Source organism: Ananas comosus, linkage group 16 (genome assembly GCF_001540865.1).
Source record: "Ananas comosus cultivar F153 linkage group 16, ASM154086v1, whole genome shotgun sequence".
In the NCBI taxonomy this organism is placed as follows: Eukaryota; Viridiplantae; Streptophyta; class Magnoliopsida; order Poales; family Bromeliaceae; genus Ananas; species Ananas comosus.
In genome coordinates this window covers 10,483,475-10,501,369 of record NC_033636.1, presented here as the reverse complement: position 1 = coordinate 10,501,369, position 17,895 = coordinate 10,483,475, and the positions used below count along the sequence as shown (strand labels likewise).

Genomic DNA, 17,895 nt, shown 5'->3' with positions numbered 1-17,895 from the left:
CTACCACCATCCACCACCATCCACCACCATCCACCTTATCACAAACTAGGTTCATCTCAACCTCACATCTCTCCATCCAAGGGCTAAAAACACACAAGTATCACTTGGGTGATATTTTTATAAGTATTCTAGCTCTACTCTATATATAGGAGTGGAGCTAGAATACTTTTACAAGTATCACATGGGTGATGCTTTAGTGTTTGTAGCCTTTGGATGAAGAGATGTGAGGTTGAGATGATGGTGGTAGGTGGTGGTAGGTGGTTGTAGGTGGAATAGTGTTTGATCCAAGAACTATTAGTAATCAAGAAGTAGATCCAATGGCTAAAAAACTAATAGCACCATGAGGGTGATACTTGTAAAAGTATTCTAGCTCAACTCTATATAGAGCTAGGCTCCTATGCTTTCGAAAATACGGAGACCTCCGTGCTTGTAAGTTATTTTCGATGATGGGACATCCAATTTGGCAATCGGTTCCGTTAAACTTGATCTACGCTATTGGAACTATTTGAAAACCAAATTTCATAATTTTTTAACTTTGTTTGTCTAGTGAACGAGTAGTATCAAAATGAACGGCTGAAAATGAAAATCTCATAAAAAATAGTGATAAATGACTCAAATTTAAATCGGAAGTATTGATCTTGCTACTGATGTTACGTAGAATTTTCTATTAAATTTTTATATAATTTGGATACTTCTACACCGTTGAACTTAAAAACGTGCCACATCGGCCGTTAAAATATTCATTTTTGAGATCTTTTGATCGCTTGGTAAATGATGTCAAAAAATTATAAAATTTAGTTTCTAGATAGTTCCAACAGAGTAGAGTATACTTCACGGAACCGATCGTCGAATCGAATGTCCTATCATCGAAAACAACTTACAAGCACGGAGCTCTCCGTACTTTCGAAAGTACAAAAAACTTACTCTAGGAGACTTACTCTATATATATATATATATATAGTACGTCTCCTATACTTTCGAAAGTACGGAGGCCTCCGTACTTTCGAAAGTATAGGAGACATATATATATATATATATATATATAATTGAGCTCCTATGCTTTTAAAAGTACCAAGTAATTGATGCTTGTAGATTTGTAGCCATTGGATTAAGAGATATGCGGTTAGGGTGATGTGGGCCCCCTAGGGTTGAGTGGGTGGTTGGTTGAATAGTATAATCTAATGGTTGAAAATGATCCGAGAAGTAGATCTAACAGTAAAAAATTTACAAGCACCAAGTGCTTGGTGCTTTTACAAGCACCATAGCCGGACTCTATATATATATATAGAGAGAGAGAGAGAGAGAGTTGAGCTAGAATACTATCGATAGCAAACGAGCTCCGTTGCCTCCTATTTGTTTTCGATGATGGAGCCTCCAAATCGATGATCGACACTGTTGAACATGATCTATACCACTTGAAGTGTTTAGACATCAAATTTCATACATTTTTTATATTGTTCTCTTATTCATCAAGTGGACACAAAAATGAACGGCTGAAANGTGTATCAAGTTAGTTTCCTGTGGTTTTATTTTTGTATTAAGTTAGTTCCTTGTTGTTTTATTTTTGTATTAAGTTTGTACCGTGTGATTTTTAAAATATAGGGTACTAAAGTGAGAAAGCGTGAAACCACAGGATAGTAAAGCGAGAAAGTGCGAAACCACAAGGTACTAACTTGATACACTTTAAACCACAGAATACTAGAGTGAAAAAGTGCAAAATCACGTGTACTAACTTAATACACTTTAAACCATAGGGTACTAAAGTGAGAAAAAATGAAACCAAAGAAAGGTATTTGAAGTTTTCCCATAGTTAAATTATACCTTAAAAAAAAAGTAAAATAATAATCCCGTCCAACCTAATAAAAAAATTTTTACAATTCTTCAACTCCACATCCTCCCGTTAAATTTTAAATTCTAATATAATATTTTTAATATTTTAAATTTTAAATTTTAAACTTTAAATTTCAATTTTCAGTTTCAAATTCCAAGTTCCAAATTTTAAGTTTTAAAGTTTAAAATTTAATCTTGTATTTCAATTTTCAAATTTTTAAATTTTAACTTTAATTTAAATTTCAAAGTTTCAAATTTTGGAAATTTCAATATTTCAAATTTAGAATTTTTGATTGAAAATTTAAATTTAAAAATTCAAAATTCACAAGTCAAAATGAATTTTAAATTATTAGAGATCATTTGAAATTATATTTAAAAATGAGGCGGTGAAATTTTTTGTAGTTGCAGAATTTTTTAATTCATTCTTACTTTTATTTTTATTTATTTATTTTTAAATTATTTAAAAAAAATAACTGATTAGACCGCCGTGCGCTTCGGTACCACAGTACCTTAGCTCCTCCAAAACTTTCTCTGTTTTTTCCCACATTCATAGCTTTCGGGTTTCAGCGTGGGAGTGAACATCGTAGTTAGTTTCCCTTCCCTCTCTGCCCATTAAGAAGAAAGAGAGAGAGACAGAGACAAGAAGAGTTTGCATGTAAGCTTTCCACACCTGAGCTGAACTCGATTACCGTTGGCCCGAGATTGCAGTTATGTCGCTGCTGCATTCACGCTCCACTTTTGTCATCCTTGTGGCCCTCCTCGTTCTCTTTTCGTGCCATCACCACCGTGCAATTGCCCCGCAGGCTCACGCCGCCGCCGTGCTGCTGGACACCACCAACGCCGCCACCGACCACCTCACCCTCCTCTCCATCAAGTCCTTGCTGACCGATCCATCGCACACGCTTAGTTCGTGGAACGAGTCCACTCCTTTCTGCCGCTGGCAAGGCATCGAATGCGGAGGCCGCCGCCACCCGGACAGAGTCACGGCCTTGAACTTGTCCTCGCTCAATCTTGCCGGAGCCTTCCCCCCCTCCGTCGCGAACCTCACCTTCCTCAAGACACTCGACCTCTCTAACAACCAACTCGATGGCCAAGTCCCTGTCGAGCTCGGCCGCCTATCTCGGCTGCAGTACTTGGACCTCAACAACAATTCTCTTCGCGGAAGCATCCCCGCAGCCCTCAGCCGTTGCTTGGCCCTCGAAACGATTGCTTTACGATACAACCAACTTGAAGGTGAGATCCCACCCGACCTAGCAAACCTCTCCTCCCTCATGTATCTCGATCCGTCCCGCAACACACTATCCGGCCAAATACCGCTCTCGCTAGGTAACCTTACCTCCCTCCGCGTTCTCGACCTAACCCTAACCCAACTCTCCGGGGCCATTCCTTCTACACTAGGCCGCCTCTCAAACCTCAAGATCCTCTACTTAACCATCAACAACTTATCAGGAACGATACCTCCGTCCATTTGGAATATCTCGTCCCTCGTCGAGCTCTCTGTGGGCGGCAATAAGCGACTCACAGGCCGCATCCCACCAGATGTCGGCAAGACCCTTCCTCACCTCGAAGCTCTGTTCATGTATCAAAACCAGTTCCACGGACCAATCCCGGCTTCACTAGCAAACGCCACCAGGCTTTCGGAAATTGAGATCAATACCAACTTCTTCAGCGGCACCATCCCTCCAGAGATCGGATCTTTGCAACTTCTTCAGAAGCTGCTGCTCTATAAAAACTCACTCGAAGTTAAAGAACCTGATGATTGGAGCTTCTTTACAGCCCTAACAAACTGCAGTAACTTGCAATATCTGGCTCTACACAACAACAAGTTAAGTGGGTTGCTACCAACCTCAATTTCCAACCTCTCTGTTTCGATTGTATTCATCACTCTCGGATCGAACTCGCTCTTAGGTAGTGTTCCCGAAGGGATTGGGAACTTGGTGAACTTAAACCGTTTCTCAATAGTTAATAACGCTCTCACAGGTAGCCTCCCTGCATCAATAGGGATGCTTCAAAACTCGCAAATATTGGATTTTTCATATAATAACTTCACTGGAGAAATCCCATCCACCATTGGAAATCTCTCTCGGTTGTTGGTATTATATTTATATTCAAACGGGTTTAGTGGGAACATACCGAAAACACTCAGTAATTTACGTCATTTGCAGCAGCTAGACCTTTCCTACAACAAGCTGAGTGGTATGATACCTGAAGAGGTGATGGCCATCTCCTCTCTCTCAGAAGGTCTTGTCCTCTCGCATAATCTTCTTGTAGGACGGATACCTTCGGAAGTGGGAAATTTGAAGAATCTGGAGATGTTGGATGTAAAAGAGAATAAACTATCCGGTACAATTCCTTCTACTCTCGGCGAGTGCCAAGTTCTTCAGTTTCTGTACGTACAAATGAACTCCTTACAGGGGAGCATTCCATCTTCTTTTAGAGCACTGAGAGGTTTGCAAGAATTGAACCTCGCAAGCAACAATTTATCCGGAGAGATTCCAAGTTTTTTTGAGGATTACAGCAGCCTTTACTATCTGAATCTCTCTTTCAACAACTTCAAGGGTGAAGTGCCGAAAACAGGGGTTTTCTCAAATATTAGCGCGTTTTCAATCCAGGGGAATAACAAGCTCTGCGGAGGAATCAAGCAACTTCATTTACCACCTTGTAATATCAAATCCCCACACAACAAACACACATTTAGAACACTGATAATCGTGATTCTAGTTATAGTCGCTTCCGTGATTATCAGTTCAATCTTGCTATTGTTCTTCTTCTTCTATTCTCGATGTTGGCCAGAATCTGCAAGAGATCCTTCGACATCCCTGAAAGCCCATTTAGGAATCTCTTACTCTGAATTGGTTAAAGCAACGGACGGATTCTCAGCGACTAACTTAATTGGCATGGGAAGCTATGGTTCTGTTTACAAAGGATTACTGGAAGGCGAGGGAGAAGATAGTGTAAAGGTTGCGGCCGTGAAGGTTCTCAACCTTCAGACACCTGGAGCTTCAAAAAGTTTCACAGCAGAGTGTGAAGCCATGAAGAACCTTCGACATAGAAATCTCGTAAGGATAATAACTTCGTGTTCGAGCTCAGATTACAATGGGAGTGAATTCAAAGCGCTAGTCTTCGAATTCATGCCGAATGGTAGTTTGGAAGATTGGCTGCATCACGAAGCAAGCTCACAAGCTGAATCAAAACACTTGAGCCATCTGCAAAGATTGAACATTGCAATTGATGTGGCTTCTGCATTGGATTATCTTCATTGCCACTCTGGCACACCGATTGTGCACCGTGATCTGAAGCCAAGCAACGTTCTTTTGGATGATGACATGGTTGCTCATGTGGGGGACTTTGGATTAGCCAGGTTCCGGACAGCCCAAAAGTCAGCGAGCTCGATCGGGTTTAAAGGATCGATTGGATATGTAGCACCAGGTTAGTGTATCAACTGCAACATTTTTCTATTTTTCCTGTTGGATAGTACTGTCTAAGCTTTCGAAAATGATATCATATACAATCTAGTTACTGTGATTCATGCATAAAAGGATACAAGGATAGGAAATCTGTGTAATGTTACTCTAATTTTGAGCGACAATGTCAATAAATACACAAAGAACCCAAAAAGTTTATGAGACTTTTGTATATAGATCCCTTGCAATTTAGATAATTATGTGCTTACCCTTCTAAAGTGAAACTTTGCATCCATATTATCAGAAACAGCTAAATTTGTATAGATGGCCCTCTACTCTACTCCACGTAATAAAATATTAAATTGGAAAAAGCAAATGACCAAACGACAGTTTTAAAACTTGTAGAACAATTATCCTTTAAACCTTGGCAGATGTCGTATCACTAGTTTTTTGAAGATATTGACTTACAAACTTATTCATTCCCATATATCTTGATTGTCCTAGAGTATGGAGCGGGGAACAGAGTCTCTGCACATGGAGACATCTACAGTTTTGGGATACTTCTCATGGAGATGATGACAGGAAGAAGACCCACAGATAACATCTTTAAACAAGATCTAAGCCTTCACAGATATGTTGAGATTGCCTTCCCTGATAGGGTCATTGAGATTGTCGATGCTCGCTTGCTAGCAGAACTAGCAGATGATGAAGACGAAGCTTTCGAAGAGAAGGAATCGACTGGCGGAAAAGCATTTCAGTGCATAGTTTCATTGCTTAGAGTCGGCCTCATGTGTTCAAAGCAATTCCCCGCTGAGCGAATGCTGATTGGAGATGTCATCAAGGAATTGCATGTAGTTCGAGAAATGCTGCTAGGGAAGAAGGATGTGTAGAAAGGAGGAAATGAAGATAGAAAGGAAGCATGTCTTCGAAACGATGCTTCATGATCCATGTAAAATCATTAATGTTTCTCAGGGATGTAAACTTTATCCAAGCACACAGAATATGTGTATTTGTAGTTGGTAGTTAGCAATATATACAAAAGCCTTGTAGGTGCTGGAAACACAAAGAGCTCTAATACTGCTAAGTCCTTTGATGTAAAATCAAAGAACTAAGACTATGAAAGACAAGTTTAGGATTTATCAGCACATTTTGCTAAAAGTAAAATAATGTTAAAAAAAAAAAAAAGAGAATGATTTATTCATGGTTAGGAGAGGAGCACCTTTTTCATGGCTACAGTTATTTCAAGGCTCTGTAGTGGCCCCATCCTGGAGAATGAAGAGATAAGCCTCTCCAACTTCTATTGGCCCAAATCTGATTCCTCTGCTTCCTTGGCAATGCTAAATTAGACCAACAAAAAATAATAATAATAATAATAACTCCCAGAAAAAAAAAGAATTGAGCTAAAAAAAAGAAGTGGAGATGAACATACCTTTGCTCGAATAATAATTCCACCTCAAAATCCCAAATCCATCGAATTTACACAGCAATCCCACTAAAAAAAATATGGCGGCCTCCGCGATCGCCTCCGCCATTTCTTCTTCTTCTTCGTCGTTGTCGTCGTCGCCCTTCTCCCGTTCGCATCTCCTCCCTTCTCGAAGACGACCACTGAAGGTGTTCGCCATGGCTAGCAAGAAGAAGGTAACCGCTTCTCCTCTCCTCCTTTCTCCCCACCGAATCCGATCCGTATAGAAAAACCCTAGCTTAAAACCGCGGGATTGGAACCCCAGGTGAACCGCTACGACGAGGGCTGGAAGAAGCAGTGGTACGGGCCGGGGATCTTCTACGAGGGGAGCGAGGAGGTGGAGATGGACGTGATCAAGGAGCTGGAGAAGCGCAAGGTGCTGAGCGGCGTGGAGAAGGCGGGGCTCCTCTCCAAGGCGGAGCAGCTAGGGTTCACGCTCTCCTCGATCGAGAGGCTAGGGTTCTTCTCCAAGGCCGAGGAGCTGGGGCTCCTCAGCCTCCTCGAGCGCACCGCTGCCGCGTCCCCCTCCGCGCTCGCCTCCGTCGCCCTCCCCCTCCTCGTCGCCGCCGTCGCCGCCGTCGTCCTCATCCCCGACGACTCCGCCGCTCTCGTCGCCGCCCAGGCCGTCGTCGCCGCCGTGCTCGCCCTCGCCGCCGTCGGGATCTTCGCCGGCTCCGTCGTCCTCGGCGGGTTACAGGAGTCCGATTGAAAATTTAAAAACCCAGCTACCTAATGTCTTTTATGTTTTGAAAATGGGACTGACTCGAGAAATTAATTAATTAATATTACGCTGTATTTTTTTTTTTTTTGTGTTTTTTTGGTATCAAGAATGATCTGAGCACTACTATTCAAGTAGCAGCGGTTGCTTGTATTTTTGATTTTTTTTTTTTTTTTTTTTTTTTTATAAAGAGTGTTTGAACATAAATGGCATTTGCTCCAGAAAATTAGGAGTTGTAGTCTCCAACAATGTCAGAGTTTATTTCTGATAAAGTAGCCAAAGGAAGAGAATAGAACAGGAACAACTCACTCATCTAGTTTACATTAATTACACCACGATTTTGTAATTGTTCAGTATATAAAACTTCAGCATACATTATTGGGTTATTTTACAAAATTTTCAGTTCAGAAACACAGGCCAAAGCTGCAGCTTACCAAAGACTCGAGCTGGATTCACAAATTTTAATGTAACATCTTCTCCGGTGATATATACTGATATGCTAGGAGAGCTACGAAATGGAAAGCTTCAAGATGCAGCTTCATTGAGCTGTGGGCGCGGTAGCTGTAGTTGCGGTCTCGAGCATCTCCTTTGCTATCCCCATGTAGTTGTCGAAATAATTCGGAGGCTCGTATATGAAGCAGGAGATCACATCCCTGAGTGTCACGACTCCGACAACTTCGCGATCGTCACCCTCTACCACATAAATCCGGTGAACTGACTTTGATGCAAGGTTATCAATAACACTGCCAAAAGAATCATCAGGCCCGCATGTTAGCGGCGGCTCCACCATGCTGTTCTCAAAGCCTGGGAAAACTGAACCAATGGTCTTCATAAAGTCCATCACAGTTAGTTGCCTGCAAGAAGCAGAAAACCATGAGACAACTATCTTGCAAAAATCAAGTTCTCATGGAAAATTTACCAAAATTGTAGTTTCTTCGAAGAACCAGCACCTGAAATCTGAAAAAAGATCAGGCCTGAGCAGCAGGAACCTCACATGGTGTATGCTAACGCTACCTACAAGTTTTCTTTCGGGCCCCTCTACTACTGGGAGGGCGCCAATTCCGTTATCCTTCATTCGCTTGAAAGCCTCGAGGATCAAATCATCACTTTTGATGGTTATAACCTGAAACAGCAGAGATCAGAATAGAATTCTTTTTCATCTGATCCTTAGAAAGTGCATTAAAAATTCAGCAAACACTTTCCTTCTACACAGGGAACAAAAGAAAAATCTTAGTAGAAAGAAAATAAGAAAACAAGGAAACTTTCCTGCAACGGCCTCTTGTTTGCCACATGCTACTGAAAAGGGAAAACTACCATCAGACTGACTAGACGAACTGGCCTAAATATCATACTTCGGTTGGAAGAAACAAAAAAGAGCTATAAAATTTAAAAAATTCTCAAAAAGATTTGAACAACAAACTGATATGCTTAAGGCAGAAAATTAGTCCTCATATTTAGCTAAATTGAGGACTCAATTTTTCCGTGAAAAGTAAAGTATGTAGAGCTGAATCACCTCATCATATGACATGAAGGGAAGACCGAAGTATGATAAAGGAAGAGCGGTGATACAATCGAACCAGTCCCTTCCACTGCATTGCTTCAGGCCCCGGACAATAGCTGTCTGAGTAATAAAATTCTTAATATATGGCTTGTCAGGTTCGACCACCGGCACGTTTCTCAATCTATATTTCGAGAGTAGCAGCAACACAGTAAGCATTGAACTGTCTAGCAGCACAGGGAGGAAAGGAGCCCATCGATACGATTGAATGATCGATTGAACCTAAACAGGAGATCAATGAGGGGGAAAAAAATTCAAAACAAGCTTCACCATCACAATAAAATCAAAGGAATCATCAAATATTCACTTAAATGATATATGCTTTTCTGAATGATAACAAAACCCACTTTGTGGCATTAAAATGCAGAAGCAGGGAGCTCGAACCACTGGAAACTAAGGATAAAAGTGCCGAGGAATGAAAAAAAAAAAAAAAAACAATATATAGAGGTTTGTTAAAAAGAAAGGAAGAACAGAAAATTTGTGAAATTTTTCAAGAGTAATCCTATATGCAACTTGGAAAGTATATAACTCATATGGCATGCAAACAAAAGATTATGTCTAAGCTGAATCTGAGGGGGGGGAAAACTAAGTATTTTAGATAACCGTGTTTCATTATGTGACGTTTGACACTTACCCTAAGGTCTCAGCTTGAGATTCTTAATCAGCCTAAGATTTGAACATCCAAATAAGCATTACTTTCTTTTCTCTTAGTGAGAGAATTGTAGATGGTTTTAGTAGGTTTCTGAACTCAAGATCTTCAGCTCTAATATCCACGCACCTAATATCTCTAAAAGCTATGCTGTTTGAAACATGTTTTATTTCCTATTTTATATTCAACATATACCGTTGTTGATTTGAAAGGTTCTTCTTCAAGCAAGACTTTGTAGAAATCTTTCCCCAAGTGACCAGCAGCACTCGGAGCATCCTTTGCCACGCTTCTGTCCGCAGCCATTCCGCCAGCCACTGCTGCACCGACAGCAGCAGCGGTCAAGCCCGCAACTGCCGCAGGCCCAGTCGCGCCCACGGCAACCGCTCCGAGGGCTCCCACAACACCTGTCCCCACTCCTGCAGCAGTCGCTGAGCCCGCTGACAATGCAACTGCCGCGAGCTCCGCATTCTCTATCACCCATAAAATGATCGCGGCATAATCGATGATTCCCAGATATTTTCCCCTCCAATCACTTGAAGTCTCTGCTTCTGGATTTCTCACTGGAGCAGACATTATGTTGTGCTCCGACAGAATTCGTACTGCATCGAGGATGGAAGTATCCCCTTGTATCTCAATTACTAAAAAGAAGGAAAAGAAAAAGTACCAATCAGATATTCATGATACATTAGGTATCATTTGGATGAGAAAATACAAGGGTTAATCACAAATTTAATTTTAACTGGCACTTCAATTTTCGTGCATATCATGAAGTACCTTTGCCTCCTGGAACCTCAGGAAATGATGAAACTGGAATCTGAGCGAACGCGGCAGTCAACGACTCCTGCAAAGATAGCGGCAACCTCTTTTTCGACTGTACAGCCTCGAAGTAGGCATCACAGCTTAGAATTTTCGAGTTCTTCTCAGGTTGAGCCATTTCCTGGGAACAGGAAGCTAGTTAAAAGAATCAGTAGTTTCTTTTCAACTCTACGAACATAGAACTTCAAAGCGCTCAAATTCGCATTCAATTCTATGAGTACGCATGGATATTGGGCAACGAGTTCAAATTCGTATAATCCACAGTTCTTCGACGTATTCTTTGCCCTTGTTGTCTCGTAGACTATCAAAATCTCGAATTCTAAACCCCTTCTAGCCAAACTTTTCATATCAACATAACTTGTTTCCACTGAAGCAATTTCTCAAACAGTTTGTACTCAAATCCCGATATCTGATACTACTTGACGCCAACAAGTTTACGTATCGTTAAACAGAAAAAATGAACTTCAAGTGCCACAAAGCAATCAGATTGAGCAAAAAATAATGCCAAAGCAAAACACTAAACTCTTTAAAATCCCAAACCTTTTCTTCAATGTCTCTTCTTTTGATCTAAATGAGAGAAAACAGAACTATAACGCTATCAAATAATAGTGTGATCCACTAACACTGGATTCCCCCAACAATTCTCAAAAAAAAAATAAAAAAAATCGTGATCCACCACAAAACCTCTCACTAGTATCTATACCCTTAATGCAAAATAGAAGAGAGTTAAAATTAACCTCAATTTACCGAGCGAGCGTGAGGTGATTCGCATATGATCGGGAGCTGGGAACGAGGAAGTGTCGAGGGAGATGAGGAAAAGCACTTCTGAGCTTTTGGGGGAGATTAGGGAAAGCGCTTTTGGCTTTTGCGGACACTTGCTTGTTTCTGTTTCGTCGAGCAGCGGCGTGGGACAACGAAGAGGCGCCGCGTGTACACGCATCCTTGCATATGTGTCGCCTTGGCCGAAACGGAGCGGGCCGAGAGAGAGGAAATGGATTGGATACAACGAGGTGCGTAGAAAATGAATTCGAACCGCCCGTGCTGGACGGCTCGTGATCAACTCTGATGATAATGAACGACGAGATCAATCACGTATGTAGCGATTGTACAATCGACGCTGTAGAAAACCTGTGCCTAACAAGAGAAATTAAATAAGTGTTTCCCTAGACCTTCCGTACCACGTCAGCAGTGATCGCACCAATTAAAATTATCCAATTAGGCATATCGTGCCTTTGAGATTCCGCTCCACTGGACTAGGTCCAGAGCTCATCTTGCGTTTCCCGCACGCGATAACAATGAGAAAGAAATGGGCCGGGTGGGCTGGGCCGACGTGCACAGAATAGGACTTGGGCTACCACGTACGGGTCGGCTTTCATGGGACATGACTCGATACTGATTCAAATTATGCTTTAAAATATATTAAATTAAATGAAGTAATTATTTCTTTCCCATTTTACAAATTATGCTTTAAAATATATTAATTAATTTGTGTCTATCTCAAACTGTACGGCTTTTCTATAGCTCTAATTGTATGATTTTAGGCCCATGCACACGTATATAAACACAAACACACAAAAATGATGAGAGAAATATATGCAGATGTAGAATGTTTTGCTTAAATAACAAGTCACTTTTTATCCAAATTAGATTCTTACAGTCAAAAAAATAGGAAAAAAAAATCATTTCAGAAGCTTACATATTAAAAAATTAAAAACTTAATGAAATTACGATTTTTCTTACACCATGCGACGTCGATGATCAACAGTCCCAGGAATATCATGCATCTCCCAAAATGTCTACAAATTGGTTACTCGGAAAACATTACTCTTCTTTAACGCGCATCGCAACTCAACTAATTTTGTATTTCGCATTATCCATCGCAGAAGCAGAAGCCGTAGAACTGCTGTGAGAGCTTAAGAAAGCCATAGAATTTGGTTGCAGAAACATCAGATTTAATCCACTCTGATGATGATGGAGATTTGGATGCGAAGAAGAGGTCGGTCGCGCTGACGTAGAAGCTGAAGCCAACTGTTCTCCCCTTTTCATCAAGCCATGTTGTCCTCCAGTTTGGCTTCCCAGAAAAGCACTTCCGCCCTGAGCCCCGACGTGCGAAGAAATCGCAGCGACCAATGCCGATTGGAAGCTCGGGTCTGAAGTGATTGCCTTTGCCAATGTATCCGTGAGCATATTTGATGACGACGACGACCAAGAAGAGGAAGAAGCAGTAGTGTTGGACTTGGGTAAATAAGATTGGTTAAAAGGATTAGGGTTTTTGTTGTATGAAGAGAGGCCGAAGCTTGAGGAGGAGAATATAGAGGGGGGCTTAATTTGGGAAGTATTAAATGATGGTGCAGTGAGATCTAATGTGATGGTGGGGTGAGAAGGAGTGGATAGGATTGATGGGTTTTGTTGGTAGTATAGCGATCTTGATGTGCTCGAATTCATCGGTAGGCCGAAGTTTAGATCGTGGAGGTTCATGGCGGCGTTAGTCGCGACGGTAGAGGAAATGTCGGAGGTCGAAGAGCCTGAGATCAGCATGGAAGCTGCAGCGGAGGTTGTCGACGCCATTGCGGTGGCCGACACTGGGAGGGGGTGGTTGTGGGTACCTTCATAGGTGGTGACCAAGATGGACATGTCTTCAGCACATCTTTGCACCTGACAGGATAGAGAAATAAGATGATATAAGACTTAGGTCAAGGACACACAAACAAATTATACTGCAAAAATTGCATCATTTGTGTCATCAATCTCACTTTTTCATTTCTTTATTACCTGTATATCAAACCTAAAATTGTGATATATTAAGTTATAGATTGCATTATAATCTTTATGGTGCAATTTGTTTGTGTGCCTTCCATATATGCACCCAATCAAACTCTTGCTAGGGTTCTATATGAAGAAAACAAAAATATTGGTACCTGCTTCCTCACTGGACATGCCGGGGAAACGGTGCAACGATAGTATGCGCGCGGACACGGATTTCCTTTCGCGGTTTTCTGTCCGTATTTCCTCCATTGACATCCATCATTCATCTGTAGCAAAAGAAGAAAATACAATTTGACCAATTCTGAGAAACTAGCTTACACATCCACACACATATATGTATACAAATTTTATGTTATTAGTTTTAAGAAATCATAATTTAGCAACATAAATCGACTGCTGCTTGCATGCACAAGTGAAATCGAAACATAAGTTTGATTACAGAAGGATGAACTACAAACCGTGGGGGCATCGCATCTTGCTCGAACAGAAACCCTAGCTCTCTTAGCAGGGGGTTGCGGTGAGACTTCGCCATCTCCACCTTTCGAATTCAAGCTCTTCGTTATCTTGCCCGGAGGCCATGTCTCTTTGGCATCTTCTTTCGACTCCTCCAAGCTATTTTCCGAGCTCAAATTTGTCCGACAGTCGCTCGGCTCGGTATAATTAGAACCATCAAATCCACATCCCAAACCAAGAGCTAGTCCTTGTTCATCAATTTTATCATCCGCTTTTTCTTCCGAAGACAAATTCGTCTTTGTTTCTTTCTTGCGTTCTCTCGCAGACATCCCGAGGCTGAGCGAAACGAGTTCGGATTCTTCGACACCATGATTGTGATTTGCAGAAGGGATTTCTATGCTTTTCTTAGCTTGTTCTTGCTGAACAATATCGAAGAACTTTGTTTCGAGGGATTGGTAACCTTTGATTATTTGCCCTAAAATTGTCTTTAGCCTTTCATTCTCTTCTCTTACTTCCCCCATTTCTGCTTTTGTAGCATGGAGCCGGTCCTCCTTTAAAAACATGATCTGCAAATGCAAGATTATAATTAAGTCCTTAATTAATTAAGCACAAAAAGATGATCAAAATACGCAATCTTATAATAATCTAAATATTTTTTCAGAATCGTATAATTTAATGACTTGTGTTTCTCAAAAACAAAAAGGAGGGGAAAAAATAAGCATATATGAAACAGATTGGTTAAATTGATGATGTGAACAAAAGAAACTAATATGCAACTTAATTATTTGTAGCACAAAGGTACTGCAGAATAGGTGTTAATTAATTAATGAATTACTAGAAAATCTGCTCATTGTATAAATAATATGTTACACTTACAAGTTTTTACTTTTTCGAAAAAAAAAAACACAAATTTTTTTTTTTCACATCCAAAAGTACTTATATCAGCCATAAATTAAATTTACTATCATCAAATTTATAAGCAAGAGAAAAGCTATCGTGTTAATCACAGTTTGTTCAAATTAACCATTAATAAATTACAATCTAAAATCAGGTAACTGGGAAAATATAACAAAGAAAATAACATAGAACACAGATCATTTCATGTCTGATCAAGGACTCTTAATGAGGATATAATTTTTTTTTTCCGCAGACTCAGAAATTAAGGTGTTTACATATCTAGATATATATGTTCCTATCCGGAAAAAAAAAAAAACATCTATTATATGGTCATGCACTGTTAAACTACAAATAAAAATTATTTTCCCGTAATATTAATATTGTTTCTGCGTACATGATTACGATCATCCGATTCTTTTCCTGTAGGGGAAGATGAGCTCGAAGGAACTTTTTCAGTAGTGGGCAGTTCATCTTCACCCTGCAAGGCAATAAATAACATATAATTAGTATGAAATGAAAACAACACAGATATTTTTTTTTGAGGGAAAGGTAACAAGCTACCCGCTTTATTCATTGGAAGGATAAACTAAACTACAAGAGTGAAGCATCCGAGGCCTTGAGGTCGGTGGTGAAAAAAAAAAAAGGACAGACAATTTTGATGTGTTGTTACTTCTTAACAATGATCCTCCTATAGATTCATCAACTGTTTAACCTTGTAGACAACACAGATATTGAATAATCCATATGTGGCCCTCTTTTTTTTTTTTTTTTGAGAAAATGGTAGCATCCTATCTATTTCATTCATTTAAATAATAAATTTAACTAAATAGAGTGAGGCAATAAGCTAGGGCCACAAGAGAAGGAAAAAAATCAAAAGAAAGATTTAGAAAAGATCTAAAAAAAAGGTTAAAAACAGTTGCGGCGTCAAATCGAATACTCAAAAAGATCTAAAAAAAGGGTAAAAGAAAAGTAATAAAAGGTTAAAAACGATTGTGGCTCTCCTATTTTGTTCTATAAAATTTTAGGAAATACGCATTAAAATTCTCTATGATGACATGAAAATTCCAACTGTAATGAAGAAATGAAATTTGTCTTTGATAAATGAAGCTGAATGCACAGTGTAAGCCATTTAATGGGAAAATTAATTTACTTTTTTTATTTTTTGAGTGATAAGAAGGTATGGGGTGATTCCCTAGACCAAACTTTAAGTAATTCTCATAATTTTCTGAAAGAAAAAACTTTTAGATTCTTAATTAATCATATAGAATTTTCTCTGAGCAAAGCATCACAAAACAATCACGTTTCCATCGTCAACAGCATCGATCTACAAAATGTTCATGTTCATGTTTTGATGATTTTAACAAAAGATTTTTTATTTATTTATTTATTTATTTTTAAGAAATAGGTAGCATCCTACCCACTTCGTTTATTTTATTTAGAAATAAATTTAGCTGGAAATGTAAATCAACTAAAATTTGAACTTAGGAGCTCGGTTATCAACCACTAAGCCCTTTACCACTTACGCTAGAGACGTACGGTAACGAAACATGTTTCACAGAACAAAATCAGAAGATAAGAGAAAAAAAAAAAAAAAAGAGAAGAAAAAAGAAAATGATGAAAACAACAAGACCTTTTCAATCTCGAAAACTCTTCCTCCATGATCAACTTGTTCATCCTTCGTCTCCTCCATTAAGCTGATCCTTTTCCTTACTATCTCTTCTCTACAACAATATTATGAAAACCCCTATACAAAAGAGCCTATTTTTTGGCTCTTGCTATGCCTCCTCCTATATATAGGAAGCCTCCAGTTTTTGACTTTCGCATTATAAAAACAATTCAAAACGCAAGTTCTTTTCTCTTCTCCGAATCCACGAGCCTCAGAAAATGTCAACAGCTCCAAGTGCAGTACTGCAACAAGCAAAAGGAAAAAAAAAAAGGCCAAAATTTTCAACGTGGGAAACATTATATTGGTTTGCATGCGTCATGACTCACGAGGGGAGCGCTTATAGCCGCACTCTACGCACCTTTTTTCCACACTCTATATGCCATTAATTTATCACGTGGGTCGAACCTAAATTAAGATTCCCATGACATGTGGGGCCATAATTCATGCATATATGGGTTTCAATTAATGCAGCTAATAATAAAAGAACAATACTTTCCTTTATTAGGGCCCGCAAACCAGTTCGCTATTTATAATTCAGCTCTTGATCGATTCGAAATAAATTAGGTTAGTAAACATGACGAATGCGAACTGAATTGTTTAGCTTGCTTAATAAATAAGTCGAATACGAGCTGAGATCAGTTCGATATATATATTTTATAGTTATATAATTTATATATTTAATAATTTTTATATATAATATAAATTTTTGTTATTTAATTTTTAGTCCAATCCAAATATAAACCCAAGTGAATTATAAAAATATCTATTTATTTATAAAGTTTCAACCATTAGATCTAAATTTAATAAGTAAGACTTATAAATCTATTTTCTATTTATATATTTTTTAATGTTTTTAGTTTGTTGTTCGTGAGCCAACTCCACGAATTGAATTTTTCGACTCGATATTTTAGTAAGTCAGTTCGCTGGCACGCTTGCGTTCGATTTGTTGACACCCCTACTTTTTCTTGTAAATAAATATCTCAACGCTTTACAAACTATATAATTTAATAGTTAAAATTTTAATATTAAAATTTTAAGTCATACCAATATATATATCTACTCATAATTAATTTATACTTTTTCATCAATTAAATACGTCTGCGTATGCTAGTTTATAACTCATATTCCAGTCACTTATTCGCTGTCGTTTTAAAGATCACACTGTTTTTGTGATTTTCATCGTAATAAAAATGAGATACATGACTTTGTTGATTTTGATGGTTTCGTGCGCAGGTAAGCATCGGTCAAACCTACCATTTTATTGGATGGTTTTTCTCCCCTAGGTTGTTGGTGTGGCTGAACTTTAACTTTTTCTTTTCGATTGCAAATTCGCAACTTTAACAAAATATTAATTTATTTAATGCTGTCGATATATATCGTGTAAAAAAAAACCATTATTTTACCGCACCGAAAAATTAAACCAGTTGAAACTTTTCAAGTTAACCTCACACCTGGCCCTTATATATATATATATATATAGGTTTCTCTTAGTTTAACGGTTGGTAAAAGTTCAGTATTAAATTGTGCTTGCAACTTTTAACAAGTAGATGCTCGTAAAAGTTTACCCAGTGTAATATGTATTGTATAATCTTTAAACCAGTTTTAAATATTCGGCAAGAAATTGTTTTTTTTTTTTTTTTGACAATGTTCTCTTCTTCTTTAGGTTAATGTTGAAA

General features: G+C 39.0%; 4 protein-coding genes across 6 annotated transcripts in view; 2 read left to right on the top strand and 2 right to left on the bottom strand.

The window, feature by feature from the left end:
* LOC109722128 (receptor kinase-like protein Xa21) overlaps window positions 1-6,124 on the top strand; it is a 15,248-nt gene extending 9,124 nt beyond the window's left edge. The window contains exons 2-3 of the mRNA XM_020250015.1: window positions 3,996-5,259; window positions 5,739-6,124. Coding sequence (XP_020105604.1) covers window positions 3,996-5,259; window positions 5,739-6,124 — 1,650 coding nt within the window. The remainder of the gene's footprint in view (window positions 1-3,995; window positions 5,260-5,738) is intronic.
* Window positions 6,571-7,551, top strand: LOC109722628. Its single transcript, XM_020250731.1, has 2 exons — window positions 6,571-6,872; window positions 6,962-7,551. Exons 1-2 carry the CDS (start codon window positions 6,738-6,740, stop codon window positions 7,403-7,405), a joined length of 579 nt encoding a protein of 192 aa, XP_020106320.1. The 5' UTR covers window positions 6,571-6,737; the 3' UTR covers window positions 7,406-7,551.
* On the bottom strand, window positions 7,701-11,329 carry LOC109722627 (SNF1-related protein kinase regulatory subunit gamma-1-like). Of its 3 annotated transcripts, none has more exons than XM_020250728.1 (6): window positions 11,175-11,325; window positions 10,396-10,558; window positions 9,817-10,259; window positions 8,928-9,194; window positions 8,365-8,537; window positions 7,701-8,268 (listed from the first exon to the last, which is right to left on the bottom strand). In XM_020250728.1, exons 2-6 carry the CDS (start codon window positions 10,553-10,555, stop codon window positions 7,953-7,955), a joined length of 1,359 nt encoding a protein of 452 aa, XP_020106317.1. In that variant the 5' UTR covers window positions 10,556-10,558; window positions 11,175-11,325; the 3' UTR covers window positions 7,701-7,952. The 3 variants fall into 3 exon arrangements, with proteins under 3 accessions (XP_020106317.1, XP_020106318.1, XP_020106319.1); XM_020250729.1 differs by having other exon boundaries at window positions 10,396-10,572; window positions 11,175-11,324; XM_020250730.1 differs by having other exon boundaries at window positions 7,771-8,268; window positions 8,334-8,537; window positions 11,175-11,329.
* LOC109722126 overlaps window positions 12,045-17,895 on the bottom strand; it is a 9,425-nt gene continuing 3,574 nt past the window's right edge. Inside the window, exons 6-10 of the mRNA XM_020250014.1 lie at window positions 16,184-16,279; window positions 14,948-15,031; window positions 13,662-14,222; window positions 13,356-13,469; window positions 12,045-13,092 (exon numbers count right to left, since the gene is read on the bottom strand). Coding sequence (XP_020105603.1) covers window positions 12,286-13,092; window positions 13,356-13,469; window positions 13,662-14,222; window positions 14,948-15,031; window positions 16,184-16,279 — 1,662 coding nt within the window. The 3' untranslated portion in view covers window positions 12,045-12,285. The remainder of the gene's footprint in view (window positions 13,093-13,355; window positions 13,470-13,661; window positions 14,223-14,947; window positions 15,032-16,183; window positions 16,280-17,895) is intronic.

What these genes read in the sequence shown, in the direction of transcription:
- LOC109722628 (XM_020250731.1), top strand. Translation starts at nt 6,738, where the DNA reads ATGGCGGCCTCCGCGATCGCCTCCGCCATTTCTTCTTCTTCTTCGTCG. An exon ending in CCATGGCTAGCAAGAAGAAG is followed by an intron (nt 6,873 to 6,961) that starts GTAACCGCTTCT and finishes TTGGAACCCCAG; the next exon opens with GTGAACCGCTACGACGAGGG.
- LOC109722627 (XM_020250728.1), bottom strand. Translation starts at nt 10,555, where the DNA reads ATGGCTCAACCTGAGAAGAACTCGAAAATTCTAAGCTGTGATGCCTAC. An exon ending in TGAGGTTCCAGGAGGCAAAG is followed by an intron (nt 10,260 to 10,395) that starts GTACTTCATGAT and finishes CCTTCTTTTTAG; the next exon opens with TAATTGAGATACAAGGGGAT. An exon ending in GATCTTTTTTCAGATTTCAG is followed by an intron (nt 8,269 to 8,364) that starts GTGCTGGTTCTT and finishes TGCTTCTTGCAG; the next exon opens with GCAACTAACTGTGATGGACT.